A 26,576-nucleotide genomic window follows, 5' to 3' on the forward strand; every position below is an offset into this window, starting at 1 on the left:
AGTTGTTTGTGAGTGTTCTTTTTGCAGAAGCAACAGCAGCTCGCTCGCACACACAGTGCCCCGCCCACTCGACGAGACGCGTGGTCTGTGCAGTGCAGAACAATGACAGTGTTGCCTCTCTATTCGATCTTTATATTCTCTTTTGCCTGCCACTACACACACATTTCAGACAATTCTTCCCATACAACAAATGGAAAAGCAATCAGGCAACTGTTAAATGGCTCTTTTCTAGATTTTCTATTAACACTTTCCACGGCCAAGATATGTTAACTTGGTTCTGTTTCGTATTTCCACAATTTAGCTTCGTGCAGTAGGGCTTTATATTGCAAGCTAAAAAAAAAAAACGTAGGCAGGTATTTTAACATTTTAATTTTCATCCGTTTCATGATTGTGTGAAAGAATATGGTGGGAAAATACACTACTTGAGACAATATCACTAATAATAATTGGCCGCCGCTGTGCCCGAGCGTTGTAAGCCGTCGGCTTTTGATCTCGCTGCCGAAATTCCCGGGTTCGAGTCCCGGCCTGGGTATGATTGTTTATGAGTGTTCCTTCATGAATTTTATCATACACTAATCCTCATCGTTGCGACTAGCCAAAAGTAAAGTAAAAAAAGAGAAATATATTAGTAATAATAAAAATATGAATCTAGCTCCCCATGGTTCCTTTATGACTGTCCTTTTATCAATTCCATCGAGTCATCATTCATCCTCATTGTTGCGATTAGCCAATAAATGGTAGAGAAGCTGCGAAAAATAAGATGTAAAATAATAACAGAATTTTCTCCACAGAAGGAAAAATAAATGCTCCAGAAAACATGCAATACAGGAAAAGAGTGTCCTGTAATGTGAGTCTGTAAACCAAATGTAAATCACGAATGAAGAAGTTACGTGAAGGTTTCGTCTTCTACGAAGCAATACAGGCTTGGATGGCGTAGTGGTAGCGTCGACGCCTTGTAATCAAGGGGTCCCGGTGGAGGCACAAAGTGGTTCGGATCCCACTTTAAACTGTAGGTCCAGTCCCGATTAGTCATACTGTTCATTGTGGACTTAAAACACCAAATCAACAGCCAACCAACCAATACGGGGTTGGAAACACTACGGTTATAGGTTTGGAAACACTGCTCCTCTCGGGAACTACTCTACCAGGCGAAACTAGACGATATCTAATACCGGGTTGCATAACCGTAAGGGAGGCGTTTCTTTCGAATTCCTCTGTACAAGGAGAAAATAGTTAAAGTGTTGTCGAGTTACAACAAGTAGCCCCGTCTAGTTCGCTGCACTTTTCGACTCTCTCTGCACTCACGCCTCTAGTTGGTTACACGGTGCAACACCCACTCGTCTACTGCGTTGATTTGGTGTCTGCACCGTTTGCACTACGTTGTGAAGCGGTGTAGTGTGTAGTGTATTGTCACGTGGTGCGTGCTAACTAATCAAATGAACGTGTAAAGCAGCAGACAGGCATTTGTTGAATCTTCTGAAGTTGAACACCGCTATACGACTACTTGGTTGAACGTCATTTCCTTGCACCAGCCTCACACCGGGATACACCTGCACTACAAAAAGTGCAGCGAACTGGACGTGGCGGAGGAATAGGGGATGGTATTTGGTAAAACATGTATATTCTGTTTCTGCGGTATAAATAAATATCTTTGTGTGGCAAAACGCTCCTTACTTTCCGAATGACCCTCCTACATTACAATTCATTAACATATAACACATTTTTAGGTCTTGTGAAACTAAAAATGCTGAACAAATAGATAGTTCGAACAGGATGATTGATAATAGAATCTTCACAAAGACACAGGAAGTGTATCTACGAGCAACTATCTTATCAGGGAATGTTATCACAGCGATATTTGACGGGGGCCTATCTGATGGGGATTTTTACTGCTACGTCAGGTGTTACAAAAGCCAGCTTGGCTTGAAGGCAGAGAAAAGCAGGTATGAAAACCATAAACTTTAATTATTCTGTTTTATTCAAGTAATTGATTTTTTTAGTTTAGAAGAAAACATCATCATGGCTGTAACTACTGTATGTATAGAAATCAGAAACTGACATGTCGATTCTTCATTGATTGTTCAATGAGGATCATTTAATTTACATGAATTTAACAAATGTTATATTTGTATATTTAGTAGTACGTAAATGAATCGATAGTAAATGTCTCTTTCATGGACTTAACTTCGGTCTTAACTTGGGGGGGGGGGGATCTAATTATTTTCCATCCCAATGAAAATACCGTTCAGGATTATTTTGCTAAATAGGCTAACCATTTATATGATCTAAGAGACTACACGCTACCCTGAAGACGGAGGTTAGATTCAGCCTCCGAAACGTTGGTAAATCTCTTTTAAAATATAACAGTGGTTAAAAGTCCAAAACCTAGAATGAAAGGCTAACTCTTACATTTGAGAAATCATAAAATTTCTCTATTCCTTTGTTCCTAGGATCCCAGGAGAATTACAAAAATACCCTTGTAAATTTTAATAAACCTCAATATTTTGAAGGAGGCAAATGTCCCTTACCCCAGCTAAGTTACGCCTATGGATTCTATGTTTATTTTGTTATAATTATTAATTAGTTATTGCATTATTGCTGTAACTTTACACTCTTATTGTTGGAACAAATGAGAAATATATCGCCCATCCTACATCCTAGACAACAGAGATCCTTTCACGACGAAAGAATATTGGTAGCTTACGTTAACTATTTCTGCCTCTTGGCTAACCGTGACTATGTCAAGCAGTGTATTACTTCTGCATACGGACAAATCAAAAATATTTTGGCTAAACGCAAATCAGTTGGCAAGATAAATCACAGTGATCATGCATGTTAGTTTTGTGGCTGATTTTTGTGGTGTTAGGAACTTCTGCAGTACTGAGTGGTTTAATGCGTAATACATTATTAGTTATTACAATTCATCCGTGGCACCAGTGGCGTATACTGGGTTAAGAAGCTGGGCTATCGCACCATATCATAGTGTTCGAATGGACAAAAAATTGCTGGTGGGGGTGTTTTTGTATTTTTAACTCATTTGGGGTGGCGGGTTGAAGTGATGTGACTCTGTGATTAAAAATATATACCTCATAAATAAAACATGGAAATGTACACTGTCAGTAAGGAAAGGATTTCAAGAATTTCATTCTTATTTGCATAAATGAGAGGCCCATATTGTGAAATGTTATGTAGGCCTATATACGAGAATACAAATAAAATTTCAACCTACCTATTTTCACGATTTTAAGTTCGGGTACTCCTTGTTGGCGCAGTAATAACGTCGTTGCCTTGAAACTAAGGGGTCCCAGATTCTATGCATGGTGGTTTAGATACCACTTTAACTATAGGTCCGATCCCCATTAGCTTATCTGTTCATAAAGTGGACATGCAAGAAAAATCCACAACTATTTGGAGCTTATCGTCATTCGTAAGCCGAAAAGACAGCTTGTTAATTATGTCCCTCATTTCAGTTCACTACCCAACACACAGCACATATCATTCACAAAAATACAACCCACTCACTACTGTATTCACACGCAGCCTCTAAATAAATTCCACGCACCAAGACCACTCGACGCGATCTAGACTAGAACTGGTCCTTGTCATTTCGGTAAACCATTCCCGCTCAGCCAACTGTATCTAGTTGTTTGCCCATTCCTGGTAAGATTACATACTGGGAAAAATTGGTTTGCAACATTGACCCAGACTGTTGAGGAAGTTCAGAGAGTTTTTTTCCCCGCCATATGCAACACTGTTCTCTCTCCTGTAACAGTTTGACTCCACAATTCCCCGATCCTGGGGACATTACATGGTGGGAAAAATTGGTTTGCAACATTGATCGGAGCTCTGTCAAGCTTACCCGTCACCCCCGTGGAGTTTCCCGCCAGCTGGGCCAGCCGTCTTGCGAATTCAAAGAAAGCGGGTTTCCAGCTTTTAAGAAATCAGGTTCATCTTCTTATTGAAATGAACAATTTTATGCACATTTTCTGATAGATTTTTTTCATTATTTTATTCCCTGAGTCTGGGCTTCGCAGATAGCCTAGATAGCCCCGTGTATACTCCTCTGCGTGGCACAAATAAAGTAGAAGCGCAATTTGTGGTGATAAAAGAGAGAAAATGAGAATCGATGTATTATTCAAGAAATCACAAAAAGAAAGGGTTGTATCAAAAGACAGGTCTGTGCAGACGAGCATTCCGACAGTAATTTATATCCAATTCGGCCACTGCTTAAAACAACAACAACAAAAAAATCTAAAAACAAGGCAGATATACGATTTGCTATACGACATATCAGCCGGATGTGGAAGTGGCCAGCGCCGTCAAAGGGGTAGGAAGAAAGCTAACAGCCCTCAAATCATGGACAATTAATAGGATCGGCTCTGATATGGTGTGTCGTCATAAGTCCATGTCCAAAGCTCAGATCATAATATGATCCTATAAATTCAAGCAACTCCCACTTTCAAGTAGAATATTTATATTACATTTTGTGTAGTATTGTGTTGTCATGAACTTCAAAGGCACTTCAATTTTAGAACAAGCTGTTGTAAATATCGTAATTTAAAATCTCTTGGGCATTATGACGCTATGGTAAATTGTGAGGCATTTCAAATTTCTCAAAGTAGTTTGTTTACAAAACATACGTATCTTGCATATAGGATGTAAGAAATTATAATCCTCTTTATTATGATTGTTTTGATAAATGCTAGAGACGAATAATACAAAATATCTAATAAAGAAGATACTGTAAAATACATTCTTTACTTATTAACAAATCAAGATTAATGCTTAATTACAATGCTTACATTATAGATTCATTTATTATCATTTACGCAAAAAGCAACTTGATTTTCTTTGGCTGTCGTTTTGCGTTGAAAGTAAAGCTAGACCAGTAAGACGTTCCTGACTAATAGTACTGTAAATAGGTTTTTATGAACGATCTCTCCGTCTTTGTTACTGTGAGAGGAACAGTCACCGGCAATAAAAATTGGACACCTAGATTCTGAAATACTGGCTTCCCTGTAATGTGTGTTGCCTAACTCTATGGCGAAAGCAAAACTCCCTATTAAGAAATTGCTATTGAATTCGGCTGATCTGTGACTGTAAATGAAACAAGCCGTGCACACTTCAGTATAACTAGAAGTCATTGAACTATGTTGTATCACAAGGAGATGAGCAAGCTCACATACTTCCTGTCCTATATCTTCCATTTGAATGAACTATTGATAATATTTGTGACTGAAATAAAGAGTTGGAAATAGTTTTGCAATTTCATTTAGGTCCTTTGTGAAGCTAAGTATCTATATATATTGACAAAGAGAAGATTGTTATCACTTTCTATATGTTTAGAACTGCTTTCATCATGCCTTTAAAATGGTTCTTCTGTTGTGAGCAAATTCTGTCTATCATCGCGTAGAATGTTGATACGTTGAACCAGCTCTCTCCGTTGGCAAGTCTTTGGACAGAGTTTGTCAAAGTGCTTCCTTATATTTTTTATTGTTTTGTCAGAGAATTCACTTGAAATCCTTCTACTTGCCACGTATATTTATAATTTTAACAAGTGATTCAAATGATCCCCGAAGCTCTGTCATTTCTAAGAGAGCGTTCCGTAAGATATGCAGGCATGTCTGCTTGTAATGACTTAAAAGTGACTCCTCCAAGACTTTACATAGAACAGCCAAAACTTAAACTGAAAGATTCAATTTTCCCTTTAAGGCCTAAGCCCCACTTCTTTCATTTGTCTTCTTGCATGTTAATGTTTTATATTAATATAATAAAATATTAAAAAAACTTTCAAAACATCGAAAATACTCTCTTTAAGAGCATACACAACTTCTTATCTTCCTGCGGTAGTGTTGGAGAGTCTGGATATTTGAGTTCGACTTACTTCTTGTTCAAGGTTTCAACTCTTGCTATCGCAGAATGCTGTTATCAAAAAACTAGATATTCTGAACTGTTACAAAAGAACATAGCTCTTTCCCGATTACCTTCTTCAACATTAACAACCGAATTAAAATTATAACTAACGCAATTTTGAGGTACAAGTTGTTGGGTTCTTTTCTTTTTTACGTAAACCGATTTCCCGGCCAGCGTTGCAATCCTTACTTAATTCTGTTAAAACCTCATAATCTAACCCCGATGGCATTCTAAGTAGTGCTTCTAAGTACCATTAAATTATTCGTAGCCAGATCTATCAGTCCCAGACCATTATCGTTTGAAAATGCATGCAAACTTTCCTTTCCTATAGTGTCTTCGAAAGCTTCTTCATGTCCAACCTTGGCATTAAAATCTCCCATTATTATTTTAATGTCATGTTTTGGTATACGATCGATTGCCTGTTCCAACTGCTGGTAGAATCCATCTTTTTCATCTTCTTCTGCTTCTTCCGTTGGGTCATATACACATACTAAGGTAATATTGAAGAACCTGGCTTTCATTCTCAACGTACATAGTCTCTCATTTATTGGTGTGAAGTTCTTTACTACAGTTTTATATTTATTGTTTAGTAGGAATCCTGTGCCACCTCTTGTACTTTCACTGCTTCCACTATACATTATTGTGTAGTCCCCAGTAGATAACATTCCATTTCCTTGCCACTTGATCTCCTGCAATGCCGCTACAATTATTCTGTACGTATTTCTCCATTTCCTCCTTTAGTTTTTGCAGTGCACCTGGTTTACTTAATGTTCTAACATTCCATGTGGCCATGTAGATATAATTCTTCCGTTTACGTAGTCCTTTACCATGCCTGTGTTTTCCCATAGAACCCATCCGGCTATCATTGTTTCTGAGTTCCGTAACAATGGTTGTTTCATGGGATAGGGTTGTTAACCTTATGCTCAACCATCAACCTGGAGGACCAGGAAATTTGTTATCTAGCCTTTGGAGAGTCAACTCCATTCACTGCAAGGCAGCAGAGTCTAGTTTTGGTCCGCCCAGGGTATTTTATTCTCCCGGTACCCACCATATCTAGTGAGCATTCCCTTATCCGCAAAAACTAGGGATGCGCCCGTTAGGAGAGCAGCAACTCCGCATAAAAACTCTCGATAAATACGTATATATAAAACAGGGGACCATATTTGCTAGCCATGCGGAAAAATATATCAAGTAAAAAAAAAAGAGTAAGTTATTAATAACAACTATAAAAATAAAAGTACAGTCGCACGGAATTATTATGAATTATTCTTTACCGGTTTCACAACAATAAAGCACTTAAATTGTGAAAATTACAAGTGATTCTGTTGTTGACGATCATCTTTTTAATTTTTTTTTGTTTTATAGCATTGATTTTTCAACTATCATGTTCAGACTTAATTTCTGGGGTTAAGATGAAATTAAACTTGCAATTTAATGTAATAGCACCACGTTCAGCATGTTCATGGGAGAACAATTGCCCGTCAAAAGGTTGGGGACACAACAGGGGTGCTGCCACCTACAATAGTTTGCTTTGACCACGCCCATAAGCCTAAACTCTGCCCTACGATGCACCCTAGCGGTGGACAATTGACGTCTGGAGAAAGACATACCACTTAGATAAGGGACTGTCCCTTAAAATCATGGGTGCCTCATTGTTTGCGCCTCCCTAAAGCTGGAACTAGGGAGATTGATCCATAAGAAATTTGTTATTTGTTATAGGAGTTGGTAGGTACATCAGTACATATACAAATAATGACGTTAAAATTACAGTTTTTGAACTTATTTCCTTTTCAAACTCCAATCATGCTCCTCTCATTACAAAAATTCAATCATTGTTGATGCACAGTGAGATGCACAAAAGTTTCCCGGCAAATTGTTCATGACTATTTTCATGAATGCAAGAAAAGCTCTTGCATCCTACTTATTAATTTTAAGGAAAGGATTTTTACATGTGATGGTGTAGAGGTTGTCAGTAGCTTGTTAGGTGGTTTTGTTTCAATTCTTGAAGTTCTCATTTGGTTAAACAAAGAGAATAAACATGCTGATGAGCAATTTACTTGACAATACTTATGCATTTCTCTGTACTGCAAATGTTAGCTGCAACTATAATCTGCGCCAAGTATGTCTGGGGCAAGCAAACGAAAACAAGTGAGACGGCTCGACCATTGAACATGTGAGAAGGAACGGGATTACCTGGAGGGGTAAAAGCGACTGCCGCTACCAGCTGTTTGCAGCAACGCCCATACTCTTTCTCCCCTTTTCTGTCGTTATTTGCGGCCTTTCTCCAGAGATTCATGAGATAGAGTATAGAACCAAACAATTTAAAAGTGCATCCTTGGGGTTCACGTATGTGTAGCTTAGGGTTCATGTCCATTCAAATACAGCTATCAAACTCAAGCATGATAGTGTGGGTAGTCTATTCAGAAAGATAAATTGGGAGAAGCTCTTGGAAATTTATTAAAATGGTTTTAGAGATAAGTGATATAAAGAAGTCTCCAAATATTCGTTTTTAGGTCATCACATTATTAAACAAAAAGCAAGAAAAGCCGTTTCGAAATTCATTAGCAAATAAGATAACGTTGTTTGGTTGAATCGTTCGGTTAATTATTGAACTATAAGTGAACATTTTACTGCAGGTTACACATTTTCCGTGGAGGTAAGTAACTAGTTGTACGTACATTTCGAAATAAACAGTGTTGTTAATAAGAACAACAATTATCTGATGATCAATTCAAAATCACATGTGCTATGTTTCCAAATCAGGACCTGAAATTAATTAGGCGGAAAGGACCCATGTGACTATGTTACAGGTTTTTCTAAATTTGATGAGTGTTCTCAGCCACCACAACAAGCATTCTACAGCAAACTCAGGGCATCTGGAATTACTGATGATGATTATCACCATGCTCAGTCCTGTTAATAATTAATAATGATTTGTGTGTGTGTGTGTGTGTGTGTGTGTGTTTGTGTTTGTGTTTATTTGTTTGTTTGTTTATATTGCGTAGTAGTTGTGGTGTGTGTATGTTTATATTGTGTTATAGTTGTGATGTGTTTGTGTGTGTCTTGTGTAGTAGTTATGCTGTCTGATGTGTTTGTGTTCGTCTTGTGTAGTAATTGTGCTGTCTAATATGTTTGTGTTTGTCTTGTGTAGTAGTTCCTCCATTCATATTGGGGGTTAGGCGTAGAGCTGACAACTCTGCACTGTAAAAAGACATGTCAAGAAACAGAAATATAAGGCCATGGATGTTCCCAAGGTAAAATATTCCGGAGGTAAAATAGTCCCCCGTTCGGATCTCCGGGTGGGGACTACTTTGGGAGGTCCCTGGACTAAGGATAAGATCTTCATTAGGAATAAGGATATTAAATTAGGCACCTGGAATGTTCTGAGCCTTTACCGGCCTGGGGCATTTCAGTGTACAGTTAATGAGATAGTGAAGTATAAATTAGATGTAGTAGCTGTCCAGGAAGTTAGGTGGCCAGGAGAAGGGAATTGTAAAACTAAAAATTATACTTTTTTCTATGGTGGTACTGAAAATCATAATTTTGGAACAGGCTTTTTCATAAATAATAGAATTATCTCGGCTCTTAAAACAGTAGAATTTATTAATGATAGGATATCATATGCAGTTTTACAGGGTAGGTGGTGTAAAATTATTTTAATAAACATACATGCACCAACGGAAGATAAAGATGATAATAATAAAGATGATTTTTATACAGAGTTAGAACAGGTCTTTGATAAATTTTCTCAGTATGATATGAAAATTCTGTTAGGTGACTGTAATGCACAGATTGGCAAAGAAGAGACATTTAAACCCACGATTGGTAAAGAAAGTCTTCATGAATTAAGTAATGATAATGGTATAAGATTGATTACTTTTGCAACCTCAAAGAATTTAATTGTGAAAAGTACCACTTTTAAACATAAAGATATCCATAAATATACCTGGTCTTCTCCAGATGGTAAAACTCATAATCAGATAGATCATATTCTCATTGATAAAAGAAGGCATACTAGTATAATTGACGTTCGTACACATAGAGGTGCTGACTGTGCCAGTGACCATTATTTAGTAATTGCTAAATTAAGAGAAAGACTCTCAGTGATAAATCATAAGCAACAAAATCTAAAAGTTATAAAATTTGATACAGGAAAGTTTACTGATGAAAGAATTAAGAAAGATTACCAAATTAAACTGTCAAATAGATTTGATGTTTTGCAGGATTTAAATGATGATGAAAATATAAATGAAACAGACGTAAATAAGAATTGGGAGCACATACGTAATGCAATAGAATCAGCAGCTAAAGAAAGTATAGGATACCATAAACCAAGAAAAAGTAAGCCGTGGTTTGATAATGAATGTCATAATCTAATAGAAATAAGAAATCAGGCTAGACTTAGATGGTTAAATAACTCGGATGATACAAATCTAAGCAATTATAATAGAATAAAGCGAGAAGTTAACCGCACGTTTAGAAGTAAAAAAAGAGATTACTTGAAAAGCAAAATTGACGAAATTGAAACAAACAGCAAAAATAAAAATATCAGAGATTTATATAAAGGTGTAAATGAATTTAGAAAGGGGTGGCAACCTAAAGTAAACTTGATAAAAGATAAAGACGGTGATTTTCTAGCTGACCCATGCGATATTCTAAATAGATGGAAGAACTACTTTAATGACCTTTTAAATGTCCATGTAGGAGATAAATCAGAAGTAAATGAAGTCCACACAGCAGAACCTTTAGTTCCAGAACCTAACTTGACGGAAGTTAAAGATGCTATTAAAAGGCTAAAGAATAACAAAGCACCTGGCATTGATTTAATACCAGCTGAGTTAATTAAATATGGTGGAAATTCATTAATATGTCAAATTCATAAATTAATTTGTTTAATATGGAATAAAGAAGAAATCCCTCAACAGTGGAAAGAATCCATAATTGTTCCTGTGTTTAAAAAAGGTGATAAAATGAACTGCAATAATTACCGTGGAATTTCTCTACTCTCAACAACATACAAAATATTGTCTAACATTCTTTTAACAAGACTAACCCCATATGCTAATGAAATTATAGGTGATTATCAATGTGGATTTAAACGTAACAGATCAACTACAGATCAAATTTTTCACATCAGACAGACACTTGAAAAAAAGTGGGAATATAATCAAAATGTCCATCAGCTATTCATTGATTTCAAAAAAGCATATGATTCGGTCAAAAGAAATAAATTATATAATATATTAGTAGAGTTTGGAATACCTAAGAAGCTTGTTAGTATGATAAAAATATGCACCAGTGAAACAGAAAGTAAAATTCGTGTGGGTAATAATATGTCTGACAAATTTACAATTCATGATGGGTTAAAACAAGGAGATGCATTATCTCCATTGCTCTTTAATTTTGCCTTAGAATATGCTGTAAGGAAGGTAAAAGAAACTAAAGAAGGACTAAAATTAAATGGTGTGACTCAGTTGTTAGCATATGCAGATGATGTAGACTTACTGGGGGATGATGTGAATACAATTAAGAATAATGCTAAAATATTTTTCAAAACTGCTAAAGAGATAGGTTTGGAAGTTAACAAAGAGAAAACTAAATATATGCTTACAGGCCGAAACCAAGTGTTAGGTAATAATCAAAATCTAATTATTGATAACAACTCGTTTGAACCAGTTTCCAAATTCAAATACTTAGGAGTAATATTAACAAATGAAAATTATATTAAAGAGGAAATAAAAAGTAGGCTTAATTCAGGAAATGCATGTTACTTCTCTCTTCATAAACTTTTGTCTTCTCGTTTAATATCTAAGAAACTAAAAGTTAAAATATACAAAACAGTAATTTTGCCTGTAGTATTATATGGGTGTGAAACTTGGTCCCTTACATTGAAAGAGGAACATAAATTGAGAGTATTTGAAAATAAAATCCTTAGGAAAATCTTTGGACCTAAAAGGGATGAGGAGACAGGTGAGTGGAGAAGGTTACATAATTTAGAACTACATAATTTGTACTCATGTCCAGATATTATTAGAATAATTAAATCAAGAAGACTTAGGTGGGCAGGACATGTGGCACGAATGGGAGAGGAAAGAGGAGTTTACAGGATTCTTGTTGGGAAACCAGATGGTAAGAGACCTGTAGGAAGGCCAAGACGAAGATGGAGGGACAACGTTGAGATGGACCTAAAGGAAATCGGTAGGGATGGAAAAGAGTATATAGAACTTGCTCAAGATAGGAACGGATGGAAGGCCTGTGTTGCTGCGGCCATGAACCTTCGGGTTTGAGAAGGCTAGAGAGTTAGTTAGTTAATAAGATAACGACAATGATAACGTTTAAATACCTTATCGCTTAATGATAACTAAATAGATAAATCACTTAATGTTAATGAATATTTTTTGTTCAGTGATGTACTGATTTACATCCAAATTCTTGAGTTAATTTTTACTTTTTACTGTTATAAAATTCTATTATTGCTGACATAATTTTTGAATTTATATTTTATTTTGGCTATTTTGCTCTTATTTATTAGTTTGTTATAATTCTTAGTTAATGCCTATTGGGATTTGACACGAAGATTAAAAATTTATCATTATATGTGAGCTAAAACATCGTAATCCTGAAATTTTCTAGAGACTATAAAATCAATATTTTAATAGTGTTACGATACTTGTAGAATGCAATTACTTACTGGATACTCCCACTTTAAACTGTAGGTCCAGTCCCGTTAAGCCTTACTGTGCATAAAGTGGATTTAAAACACCAAATCAATCAATCAATCAATAACTTCCAGTCTGGCTACACTGAAGCCTTCTCGGGGTAGGGCTGAAGAAAATGAGGATCGTAAATGATGTTATTTGAATGTTTAAATGTTACAATTGCGTAACAATTGCATTGAACAATTACAGAATTGTAATTCTTGTTTCTTTATAGATTTCCAGATAATTTCTTGAATAATCATTATTTCTGTCTCTTCGTTTACGTTCCACTTTTTAGGTACAAACAGAAACATGTTGCCAGATTCAGGGAATAAAAAAGAACCAAAGAGTAAGAGTGTTTCCCTAACTGATCTCCTTCTGTCTCTCTCTTCAAACTGCATTGGCGATGAAGCGAAGAAGAGGAAAGCCGTAACAAAGAGGGACATTGGAAAACCGAGAGGATTCATCCACCTGGTGCACATAGGACAAGAGAACGATCGAAAATTTTATCTGAGAGAGAGCGACAAGAAATTTCAAAGAAAGAGAAAGGTTGGTCATTATTCGTCTTTTCCGGAAGGCATCCATATTAGCAGATTTAAGCGTAGCACACAAATAAGGGACGCTTGTTGAGAGTACATAACAATACCCACACGCATATAATATAATATTGGGTAGAGATCAATGTAGTTCGTCAATTTGGCATTGTATTGAATTTTTGAAGTTAAAATTTTGGGTGCGTCAGCACTAAGGCTATTTTGCCCCCGTCACACTATACGGGGTCCAGCCCCTTACCGTTTCACATAACAACTCTAACGTTGCTTAATTAAAATCATAAAATCATAAAATATTAAAATGTTCTGACTTTCGTTAAAAGCCGAGGCTGTAAAGGGGCACTCAGCACACATAAGGACAAAAGAACAGGACAATACAAACAAAATTATACTGGCCATGGGGCCAGTCGCTAGAGCCTCGTTAGTCTTCAGTCCAGGGTGTACTAACGTGGAAGTGAGGTTGACATTTGGGTGTACTACGTGGAAGGTCACCCCTTACACCCCAATTTGGCATTGTATCTTTTGCTCGCCGGCCCCCGTGGCGGAGTGGTAAGCACATTGCGCTACGACGCCAGGGGTCCCGGGTTCAAATCTCGGTCTGGGCATGGATGTTTGTGAGTGTCCATTAATCACCCTGTTCCCCCTTAATCGTCTCGAATTTACTAATCTCCACACTTCTTACTAGACCTTTACTAATTCATTGTGATGAAGAACTTTCAACTGATAAAAATTAACAACCAATAGAGGCTTTTCAACTTCCTACCAATCCCAATTAGTAACTTTGTCAACTTTAAATCCCTAACCTAATAACTCTTCTATCCTATTTCATACGCTTTAAACTAGTATATTTACCTTCCGATTACTAACCTGTTCTCTCTAACTTTAAGATCTTGTAGATCTAACACAAAAACATTTTAACCCTACTAGCACTATTATATGTAAACCTATGATTATTTTGGTCTCCGGATAATCATTGGTCCTTCTTCTGGTTTGATATTAAATCATACCAACTTGTTTTAAAAAAATGGAAATTACAAATAAGGAAATCCGGTAAATATTCCGCGTCACTGACGTTCCGGTATGTTTTAAGGCATACCTCCGAATGTATGGGGGTGGAGGAGGGCATTTTTTGGGGGTTCCCCCTAAAATTGTCCATTCATCAATTACATCATATCATCAATCATTCCAATCTTCTTAAATTAGCCAAGAGTGGCACAAAAAGGGAAGTAAAATAAAGCAAACCAATCAATCTTTTGCGGTCACACACATTAAGTTAGTTTTTTTTTGTAATATAATTAAGCCTTGTTTCCATATTAAAAACACTAACAAGGGAGGTTATCTAAGTGTCCCCCTCCGATTTCCATGCAACTTGGCAGGTGTATAGAGGGGCCCAAAGGAAGAAATACGTGTTTTTTTTTTTGTTTCGGCTAAAAAACGGTTTTAGGGGGCAAAACCCCACTGAAATGTCAAGATGAGGACAAATTGAAGTGGTGATCTGACCCCTGTGTCCCCCTCCGATTTTAATGAAACGTGGCAGGTGTATAGAGGGGGCCAAAGGAAAAAATACTTGTTTTTTGTTTCGGCTAAAAAATTGTTTTGGGGTTAAAAACCTCCCCTCTAATGTCAAGATGAGGACAGATTGAAGTGGGGGTCTTCTGACTCCGAAACCACGTAAATCTGGCATAGGAACAACACGCTCATATAATTATAATTGGAAAACACACAGCACAGAACTGTCTGATTGTCGGTACCAAACGCAGTGCAATTGTAGAGAGATGCCGAATTCATAGACACCGTTGTTCCCGAATAGGCATGGGCATAGCAATAGACGGATTAACGCAGGGTAACGGAGCATCAAAATAGCCGCACACGGGAATCATAATCCTATCAAGCATCACCTAGATACCATATTCAATTTTTGCTCATCTTGACATTAGAGGGGAGGTTTTGTCCCCTTAAACCTTTTTTAGCCGAAACAAAAAAACACCTATTTCTTCCTTTGGGGCCTTCTATACACCTTCCAAGTTCCATGGAAATCGGAGGGGGACACAGGGGGTCAGATGCCCACCTCAATTTGTCCTCATTTTGACATTAGAGGGGAGGTTTTGCCCCCTAAAACAGTTTTTTTAGCCGAAACAAAAAAAACACGTATTTCTTTCTTTGGACCCCTCTATACACCTGCCAAGTTTCATGGAAATCGGAGGGGGACACTTAGATAACCTACTTATCAGTTCTTCGTCTGAGGAAGACCCTGATACAGGGTTGAAACGTTACCTGTTAAGTGTTTTTATATCTTAATAAACTTACTTGGCCAGCAAATTTGTGTTTTTAGTTTGTTTGATTTGGCCACTTTATGCACAGGAAAGCTAATCGGGAGTTCAAAGTGTGAATGAACCACTTGTACCTCCACCGGGTATCGAGCGCGGCACCCCTTGGTTCCAAGGTGAGGACTTTGCAACTACGCCATCGGGGAGCCCACACACACACGCTGAGGTTTTTGAGAATATTTAATATTAATTAATATTATATATATATATATATATATATATATATATATATATATATACCGCGTGAGGCATATAAAAGTACCACCTGAAATAGCGAAGAAACAGTAGCGATGTGAGGTTTGCGGGAAACAATAATATCAAATGGGGCTCGTAAATCGGAGGTATGGGGTGGGTCGAAAAATATCGACAAATGGGGCATCTGGAGCAAAGTCATATTTTTTTTAAATGCCCCATTTGTCGATATTTTTCGACCCACCCCATACCTCCGATTTACGAGCCCCATTTGATATTATTGTTTCCCGCAAACCTCACATCGCTACTGTTTCTTTGCTATTTCAGGTGGTACTTTTAGGTGCCTCACGCGGTATATATAATGAATATAATATTACTATTTGTAATATTTGGGAATCTGGGAAGTTACCTTATTTCTGGGACCCTCTTATTTTGCGATCTACTTAGTTTTCTAGCCTTCTGTGGGTCCCAGTATATACGTTGGAATTTCATAATGAGCTGGGTTACACACTTTTATGTATGTGCTGCCGCCTCGGATGCTAGATGGCAACTAATTTACACATTGTTTATGAGAAACGTCCACTATTTGAGGAACTTTCCAGAATTAATTCTAAATTTTACCAGAACATTATTTCATAATTTTGCTGCTGGGTTTTGTATGATTTTTACTTCGAGAACTCCAGGAACGTTTCCCAGAGACGATTTGGTTCCCAGGTGTAAAAGTGTGTATTGTAAGGCAGTTTCCCGAAAAGACCATTCTGTCAATGTATACACACAGCCACTGACTTACTGTTCCACAGTAATTTAGTACACGGAGATAAAAGTAACTTTAGATTTCTAAAAATCACCGGAAAATGTCCAGAACGCATTTAACCTATATCTAATTTGTAATTAGTTATTTGTGAATTTTCAAAACTTTCAGTGTAATACAGAAAATCCATCAGTGTATAGAAACTCAACGTTTTTTTTATTTTTAACTGTGCAGAGCAGGGTGCGAAATCCTGAGGGGGGCAGGGGGGTAATGTCCACCCCACAAAAATATCTCCCGGGGGGGGGGAAGATTTTGAATTTTTTGAATTTAAAATTGTGGGAGCGTCAGCACTTAGGCTATTTTGCTCCCGTCACATTATACGGGGGCCAGCCCCTTATCATTACAAAGAACAACTCTAACGTTGCATATTTAAAAATCTTAAAATGTTCTGACTTCTGTTAAAAGCTGAGGCTGTAAACGGGCACTCAGCACAAACAAGGACAAAACACAGGACAACACAAACAAAATTATACTGGCCAAGGGGCCAGTCGCCAGAGCCTCGTTAGTCTTCAGTCCAGGGTGTACTAACGTGGAAGTGAGGTTGACATTTGGGTGTACTACGTGGAAGGTCACCCCTTACAACCCCCGGGGGGAGAGTTTTTCTTAGAACAACAAAGTATTAACAGATTTACTCTACACCAATTACAATATGCGTACAAGAAAAGAAAAATAAGAATGCAAGAAATATAATTATAAATTTTAATTCATTTATTATAATAGAGAGCAAAAGCTTATACATAATAAAAACTACTTCAACTATTTTGTAATTTTTTGACATCTTTAACCAGTTAGTAAAGGAATTATTTTGCTACTTTATAAATATTTGTTATATATTTAAAAGTAACAAATTAATTCCTTTATGTGTATTTAATAATAATGTTTCTTTACATATTTAATAATTCATTGTCTTTTATATTTAATAACATTATAAATATCCATATATATATATATTTGTGTGTAGATTAAGATCTTCCTCTCCCACACCAGTCTCAATGATATCGCACCCTGGTGCACAGCATAAACAGATGTGTTAAACATGGAGCCTGAATATAAAGTATAGGGTCTCTTACTATTTCAGGAAAGCAGGCTGGATATAGACAGGAATGTGCTAATAGATATACTGACTGAAGGCGGATGCACACTGGAAGAAAATAATATTCACACATCCGCTACGGCTACGCCATCTGGAAGGAACCTGCGAAGGAACAACACTATAAAATCTGAGAGACCTCGAAGGAAGAAAAAGACAAGAGAACAACAAAATGAGCGAAAAAACATTCACAACTCCCCTGAAACCACCCAGCAACAAGGTACAGTATAGATGAAATAATTTATTGAAGTCTCTCTGGTGAATTAATAGGATTATTTCTTCGATGAATCATTAATAGAGGGTGATTTTGTTATTTAGTGAGATCGTGAGAATGAATAGAGTTTAGGTGGAAAATAAACATACTGAAACACCATTGTTCTTGTTGGAAACCCACACATTTTGGATGCGAGATTATAAGTAAATTTAAATTCAAAATTAACCATATCCGTTACTATTCATGTTCTTAAATTAAACTGTTCATAGAATCAAAGGTGAAGTTACTATATCATTGACTCCACAATTTACTTTATGCAGATCAAGCAACAGCGACATCTGCGGATGGGAATGTAAGAAGAAATCCTGCACGAAGGAGGAGGTCTACGAGGACAAACAGAAGAAGAAATGACGTCACACAGACAGAACCAGAAACACTGCTGCAACCTTCTGTAAGATTTGCTCGAATTTCAGCATACCTCTTAAGTAATAAGCAAGGCCCGGATTTTAATGACCTAAAAATATCAATTATAATATGACTTAATAAATAACTTTAATTTTTTTCTTTATTTCAGGGTATGACAATTAGTACGACACAGTTCTTACTTCTGTAACGTTAGAACTAAAACTACAAGGTGTATGTGAATTTTAAGCATAAACATTTTTAAAAATCTTACTTTATTAAGAATTTTTGCAGTAGGTAATGTCAAGCGGTATGTTGCTTTGTTCCTACAATCGCTTGGCTATAGAATTCTTGTTTCCATTGTTACTGACATCAAGGCGATAAATGTCAGTTCCTGCCTAAAAATGAGGGAGTGAAACGTAATGCAATTAGATTACGTTTTATTTTTTTTTTTGCAATTTCGCAAAAACAATACCAGAAAAAGACGTAAAACGCGAAAAATGACTAAAAATGACGTCAAAGTTGAAAAAATTATCTAAAACTTTTAAAAAATAGAACGAATAATGCAAAATAAAATTCACATTTTTTTTAGTTCGTATTCAGAATTGTAATACTTAATAGCAATGCATACTACATAAGGGAAAAAAAGATGAGATGTCATCAAAATCCGGGCCTTGGTTATAAGTTATGCAAATATGTACAATATTTGGATATCTTATATTTCGACTACTTGGACAATATTCATAGTGTACTGATGGTTACACAATTTTTAAGGAACACAAATATAGAAATATTTGACCAACTCAAGAGCTACTGTAGTCTGGAGCATTTTGAAATCTTGTCCTTAAACTACAATGTCAGGTAAAACTACGTTTAGAACATTAAGGTCACATATCCATAATAATTTGTTTCAGTGGCTGAGTTTCAAGGCTTTAAGGCTTGATCAGGGAAAATATTTTATTCTAATTACTTTCAAACTTAGCCAATAGACAGTGAGGATAGTAACTACTACTCTGTGAGAGTAGTTTTTTAAGAAATTAACTTGAAAAGTTTTAACAGAATGTTTTGAAAAATTACTTCTCCCTGTGTATTCATACCAACTGAAGATTAACGACGCCAAAGAAGGATGAAGCCAACAAAAATTTCGTGTAACTAAGATGGGCTTTTACATAAACATGTACTTTAATGTCGTTTGTAGGGGTATAAATAATGTGACTGGCCCCCCTCACAAAATCTCTACCCATACACTTTTTGCTGGAAGGGCTGCTGCCAATGTATAAGAGTTGGCCTGTTTCTTTGTAATTACGAGGGATGGTCGGAAACAATAATACAAAGTCTGTAAATTCCAGTAGGTATTTATTAGACGAATACAAACTGTCTCACGCAAAAGGATACTTCAATATAGTCCCTCCCCGGTTGAGGCATTTATCCCAGCGCTTCACGAGGTTCGTGATGCCTGTCTCATAGAATTCTGGGTCCTGTTGTCGGAGCCAGGATCATACTTCGAGCTGCACATTATCCGAGTGAAAGTGGCATCATTCCTGCGCCTACGCAATTTGGTAAAAATGAACGGACTTCTCGCTACATGAGTCGGTCTGCTTCGTGACAACACGACTTCACACACGGCTCACAACACCATTACGTTACGTCCTGGCGAGTTTTGGGTGGTATTTGCTTCAACATCCACTATACAGTCCGGACCTTGCTCCGAGCGATTACTATCTTCTCGCTCCTTTGAAGAAGCATCTCGGAGGACGCCGGTTTCACTCGGATTATGTTGTGAAGCACGAAGTAAGGGTTGGTCTCCGACAATAGGACCCCGGATTCTATGAGACAGGCATCATGAACGTCGTGTAGCGCTGGGATAAAAGCCTGAACCGGGGACGAGACTATGTTGAGAGGTGCTGGATGAAGTATCCTTTCACGTGAGTCCGTTTGTATTCGTCTATTAAATACCTACTGCAATTTACAGCCTTTGTATTTTTTTCACGACCATCCCTCGTATTACTGTATTTCATATTTCAGGGGACCGTTTCAAGGCAGGGAAGCTTGGATGGGGATCAGATTTTGCAGCATCCCCAAGGGCCACCTGTGAGGAGAAAGAAACCAACACGCTCTGCTAAGATTACATTTCACACTCAGATATTCCAATCGCCGTTTCGTGAAGCGCCGAGAAATAGGGCCACACATCGACCACCAGGTAAGTCATTATTGTTTAGAAAGTTGCATACAAAAGGTATATAGAGATTGCAACACTTACTACAGGTTAAGATCCATTAGAATAAAGAACCAGGAGCAGTCATAACTAGATCTCGTATTTTAGGTTTTTTACCTATTTTTTCCTTTGTAGATAAATAAGAAATAGCAAGTTACATCAACGTTTCATTAAATAATGAAACAACTGGTAAAGTTTTACAGTGCCTAAAGTAACCTATTTTGCTTGTTAGAACCTATTTTAGGTTTATGTGCCTAAATCAAACTTTTTTTTAGGTTTTTATAGATTTTTCAGGTTTTTCAGAATTTTTATATGACACAGAGGTATTTGCTCGGTTTGGTACCGAAAAAATTCATTGACTAACGTGTTTGGAAAATACATACTTTACTTCGATTTCCCTCCCTCCTGAATCCATAATGTTATTTCAAAGCTCTAAACAAAGCAAATTGTCTGTCGCCATTGTTAGCCTACCTGCACAGTTCAAAGTACAAACTTTTGATCCGTATGGTCTTACTCACTTTCGCGTCAGTTCGCTACTTTTTGGCATTCACGCCTTGCGAAATAACGTTTCAGAGTTCAAATTTGCACCACTGACTGTGTTTTTGTTGAAAGATAAAACACAAAAGGCAGAGTTTGACTGTTGATAACATGAAAAAGATTGTTATGTATTCAGAGTGGCCGCTCTAGGATAAAATTCAACTATAATCTCCTTTTTTCACGGCGAACTGTCCAAAAATTCAGGAGTACAAGCAGATGTTTTTTCAGCCTTGTGTATTACCGCCTCTCACCAAACAAATATACTCGTATTAACAATATAAATGGTCTGTGCGATTCATATGTATACAAAAATTCTAATTCAATTATACGGTATTATACATATTTAAAATATTTAATTTAAGGTGTAGAGTTTACATTAGCCATTTCACATACTCAGACTAAAAATACATCTATAAACACAAGTCACAAATGAAAATTTGGTTAGAAAATTAATAATTGGTTGTCAATTTACCTATTAAGATTTCTTACGGTTCTCTTTAACGATTATACCTAATCAGTATTTTTCAGGACTTTTGAACAGTTTTCAGTTTTTTTGCAAGCTGCTTCGAGCCTAATTTAAGATTTTTAGAACCTATTTTAGGATTTTTAGAACCTATTTTGGGGTTTTGAGAACCTATTTTGGTATTTTTAGAGCCTATTTTAGGAATCTAAAAGCACACTTTTTAGGACTTAAAAATCTAAGGTCTAGTCATAACTGCACTAGTAAGATATTTTTAAAGTTAAGACTTCCTAGACGATCTTGTCAAATGTGACAACTATACAGGGGACCACGATTTATCCACAATCACCACTTAATTCTCACGACATTCCTCTAAACTTTCCACAACGGTCATTTGGTGGTAAACTTGGTGATCACAACTCTGCAGAATGTAAATTATGGAAAACTTCCACTAGAAACTAGGTATCTTAAACATGTAGAGCAGTTGTTCACAAAATGCGCGCCGTGATTGGCTTACAGGGCCGCCGCGAAATGTTCCAATATTTTCACTGAAATGATGTCATTGTTCCAAATATGTGCTTATTTAGTACTTTTTACATGCAAAATGTTTCTAAATTTTAAATAACAACCTAACTACACTAACTGAGCTTTTCAAGCCGGGTTGTTAGAGGTCCAGGAACACATAAAATAATAATGGGTTCTATTGAGTTCCGGTGCTGGACAGGAACATTTTTTCTCGCACAATTTAAATCCGGTCCAAGTTGCATATTCTTTCATTGAAAAAAAGTTCCTGTGCCATGTATTTAAATTGATGCGGAAAAAAGGTTCCTGGACCGAATTGAAATGGTTCATACATAAAAAAAGGATATTTACGGTCCAGAACCCATTTACGCTTGCCAATTTTCTCTACTGCACCTGAATTGAATTTATTTAAAGTTCCTGGTTTGAATTGTTAAATAGGTCTATACATTCTGACTTGGGCGCGAAAAAGTCACCCCTGATATCGTAACGATCTCTGTGGTTCGTGGGATGGGAACCAAGAACCTTAACCATTGATGTGGGTGATGTAACTTATTCATCATTCATCCTCGATGATGAGAGTACTCGTCATTGACATGACAAGTCAAATGTTTGACAGTGCGAAAGGCACAACTAAAACAAAATAGCTTAACAACTGGAAAAGACAATGGTCACTTATTGAGTTTTATGAACCTTCCAACCTGAATCATGCCTGGGTTAGGATAATTACCTGTAGATCTGAAGAGTGATGATTAATTCAAATAGAACAAAGACCTCTCTAGGCTTCCTTGCTCGTTGACCAGGACTCGCCTCACTTTCCCTCAACTCCTTTCTCTAAGCTCCTCTCTCTCCTCAATCCAAGTCAACAGTCCGTCCCTTCTCAGTCTGTCTCACCTTTATATCAACCAGGCCATGGAGACCTTCCTCCATGCCGAATCGTGATTTGTTCTGCCTCTATTGCAACCAGCTGACTCCATAAACCTGATGGAACTTCCTATATCCTGAATACATCTGGAAGTTTGCATAGCACAACACTGTGCATTATTCACATTCCACAAAGCATGAGAGAACTGGAGCAAACATGTGAATGCCCTGGTCAACATGAAGCATCCAGAGAGAGTTTAAATAAAATATAATCTTATAGATTAATACAATATAGAGGATAGGTCTTGTAACCTTGGACCATAATTGATGTACATGTCGATTGTGGTACAATTGAACCTAATTTCGAAGTCTTGTCTTCGTATTTATCTCCTACTCTGACTCTCTCTTGTGTTTAATTAAACTTCAAGGAATAATATGTATTTTAGTGTCAATACCAAATGTTGAAGCATAAGAGATTAATACTAATTATAAAAGATGACATAGGAATATTAAGTTGAAGTCGCATGAGTTTCGGAGTCCCTATTGATGAAGAGTATTGAAGATGATTTCTTTTACAGGTTCTGGAAACAGAGAAGGCTCGCAAGCTCAGACTGAACCTGCCCTTCCAGCCCTCACAAGGGCAGCGGAGGCGCCGAAGGCTCCAACAATGAATCCGTACGTGTATGTGGCTCCACTCGTGAAGAGATCTGAGCTTCCAAACCCAAGACCTAGATCGGAGATGTTGAGCGACATTTTGCAAGAGGTAAGACCTCGTGGCTTTTCTTGGAATGAAGACGTGGCGTGTGACTTGAATATGTATAACCTACAAAACTCTGTGTCTAGGTAATAAGGGACATTCCGAAAGTAAGTTTCGTCAATTGTTTCACAGGGAAGCTGTATTACAAAGTTAGAAAACACATTGCCATAACAAAAGACAATCTTTCCTGAATTCAAGACAAGAGGAGCGACAGCAGAGAAGCGATGACGCATGCCCAGAGTGCCGAAGAATAGAGAGAAGCAGCAGACCGACGTGCCTGATCTCATTCGAGTGCAAACCAGTATGGCAGTAAGACGTGTGCTGGAAACGTGGTCACAAATGGAAGTTCTTCACGCTATTGCCACACACTAAGCAAACTGAAGGCTGCCATTGGACGCAAGGGACCAGGGCTCTTAAGTCAAGGTTTTTTCCCCTTGGACGACAATGCAAGACCCCACCCAGCAATGGTCACTGCAGAACACATTAGTCGTCTGGAATGGGAGAGATTGAATCAATCGGTCTACAACCCCGATCTTGCCCCATCAGACTTCCACATTTTTCCTGCGTTGAAGTCAGAACTATCGGGACGTCACTTCGGAAGCAACGAAGAGGTGCAACAGGCTGTGAAGAACTTCCTTAAATCACTGGGCACCGATTTTTACCAGGAGGATTTCTTGAAATTGATTTCCCGGTGCAACAAGTGTATCAATGTCGGTGCCGACTACGTGGAAAAATAGCCAAAATATTGTATTTTGTTATGACATTGTATTCTTCTGTTTGTAATAAAGCTTTCCTGTGGAAAAAAAATGACGAGACTTACTTTCGGAACGTCCCTAGTAATAAGGGACATCTTACAGTACAGATGTCTCCAAATACATTGAATTAACTGTTAGTTCTTTCTTGTTCATTGTAGGCCGTCGAACTCAGAAGGCAACTTCAGAGTCCAGACGCGGACAGATTCATCCAGGAATTTGTCAACTTCTACGCAGGCAGTGACGACTTCTTCCAGAGAGCCAGAAGCCGCAACTCGCTGTCTCGAAGACGACGCAACAACGACGTAGTTTTCTCTTCTCTGATCAACTTAGATTCCGAATCTTCTTCCCCAACAACGATCGTGCCTCACTCGTCTTCCATGGACGAGTTGAACTCCCCAGGAAGTTGCAATGAAGTGTTCGATGATTCGGAAGTGTTCAGCTTTGAGCGCCAATCAACCAGAGCCTCTTTGTCAGCGATACCGAAGCGTGCATGCAGCACAACGGTTGCTATTGATGCAGATCTGTTGAACTCCTCACCTCACGATGACGTTGAAGATGACGCTGTAAGCTATCACAGAACTAGCAGAGAGACACGCGAACCTGAAAGAAATCAGGATTTATCACACGTATCATGCGACAATATGGAAGAAAACACACTTCACCTTGAACCAAGAGTGGTAGTCTTTGAAAACTCTCCAAATAGTTTCCTCCCCAGAGCAGATACTGTACATGGACAGCAAAATGAAGAACAACACCCTAGTAGTAAACTGTCGGAACAAACAGCCCTTAAAAATGCTCCAAGCCTTCTAGAACTAGATTTGCCCGATACTCTACCAGACCCTATCGCGCCATTATTACCTTGTATCACTGTTGATTCTTGCAGTGACCAATTAAATGTCTCAGTTCGGTCAACTTCTAAGAATGTTGTGAGCGGAAGCAACCTTGATCCTAGGACGTCAACAGTGTCTGAAGAAGATGGCGGAAAACGGGTGACACTTGAAGAGGCTCTCCGAGAATGGAGATTGAAGAACTCTCGTTATTTGAAGTCCATGTCGAAGCAACGCTCGTCAGATGGAACAAAGATGCAAGGGGAAAGCACATGCCTACTGCAAACCACTACAAACTCGTCAGATGGAAATAAGCACACCTCTCACAGAAAGGAATACGCTGACGAATCAACAAAGCAGGATTTGTTCGTGCACAAAGCATCTCAGAAGTTATCCCAAATACAAGACAGTGGCCAAACTTATGAACATTTTCAAACTAGCTCGCTTGGTTCACGCCCCAGTCATGGAAACCAAAGTAAAGCAAACATAAATCAGAACAATTCTAATGTTCTGTCAAATCTCATAGAACAATCGAGAAATTTTCCCAGTAATTTGGAGCGAAATTCAAGCTCACAAGAAGAATGTTCTAGCTCTGAAGGCAGAATGCTAGCTCATAACGACCAAGTGTTTCCTAAATTAGCTAACGATTCGGTGCTTGCACAAGACTTTACACCAGACGCAATGAGACAAGTTTCAACCAGTTCTCCTATTCTCAAATGACATTAATTTCTTTGGTGCTTAATAAGATTTACTTAAACAATTTGATGTTCAGTTTTGTTTTGACATCCTGAATTTTTTCACTGCCAAGGTGTCACAGGTAATTCCTTAAACTTGTCCGCGCAATTTTACAGCTTTTACACGTAATTGTTATTTAATTATAGTTCAATATTATTAAATTTCATTTGGAGGAATTATTATGTTTGCAAATCTTGTGTGTATGGGGTGGTATTTAAATTGCTTGATATATTTAAATTATGAACATTTTTTACACGTAAAGATCGTCATTACACATTACAGAGATAATTAAACTTTAGGATGATAAAATATTTGAACAGACTTAGTATTTGATGTTAAAGAAAGAAGTAAAACCTTTGTGAAAATAATCATTATATATTGAGATAATTGAACTGATCTTTAGGTTAATATACAAGTTTGTATGTATGCATGTATATGATAACTTTAATTTTGAGTAAACCTGTGTAAACAAGTTCGCTGAATGTAAGCATTTGTTTGTAAAGTTGATGTTCAGAAAAAATAAATGAAAATTGCGTGTTGAAGCTTGAATTTAATAATACTTTTGTTTGATTTTTTCAACTAATTTTGACAAGCAAATATTGAATCGCTTGTAAAGTATACAAAACATGTAAGAAAACTGAAGGCTTCACACTTTGGGCTGCGAAGGCACTCTATTTCTATGCACAAAATATCTGTGAAGGAAAGTTTG

At 37.3% G+C, this 26,576-nt stretch overlaps 1 protein-coding gene across 1 annotated transcript; it reads left to right on the top strand.

The window, feature by feature from the left end:
- Positions 1-1,907: 1,907 nt before the first annotated feature.
- Positions 1,908-26,160, top strand: LOC145996597 (uncharacterized). Its single transcript, XM_083133158.1, has 7 exons — positions 1,908-1,943; positions 12,910-13,160; positions 17,571-17,802; positions 18,117-18,247; positions 20,224-20,398; positions 23,372-23,556; positions 24,464-26,160. The coding sequence occupies exons 2-7, from the start codon at positions 12,924-12,926 to the stop codon at positions 25,850-25,852; spliced, it is 2,349 nt and encodes a 782-aa protein (XP_082989284.1). The 5' UTR covers positions 1,908-1,943; positions 12,910-12,923; the 3' UTR covers positions 25,853-26,160.
- The last annotated feature ends 416 nt before the right edge of the window (positions 26,161-26,576 follow it).

This window comes from Lepisma saccharinum, chromosome 12 (assembly GCF_977018435.1).
Source record: "Lepisma saccharinum chromosome 12, izLepSacc3.1, whole genome shotgun sequence".
In the NCBI taxonomy this organism is placed as follows: domain Eukaryota; kingdom Metazoa; phylum Arthropoda; class Insecta; order Zygentoma; family Lepismatidae; genus Lepisma; species Lepisma saccharinum.

What these genes read in the sequence shown, in the direction of transcription:
- LOC145996597 (XM_083133158.1), top strand. Translation starts at nt 12,924, where the DNA reads ATGTTGCCAGATTCAGGGAATAAAAAAGAACCAAAGAGTAAGAGTGTT. An exon ending in AAACACTGCTGCAACCTTCT is followed by an intron (nt 18,248 to 20,223) that starts GTAAGATTTGCT and finishes TTCATATTTCAG; the next exon opens with GGGACCGTTTCAAGGCAGGG. An exon ending in TGAGCGACATTTTGCAAGAG is followed by an intron (nt 23,557 to 24,463) that starts GTAAGACCTCGT and finishes TGTTCATTGTAG; the next exon opens with GCCGTCGAACTCAGAAGGCA.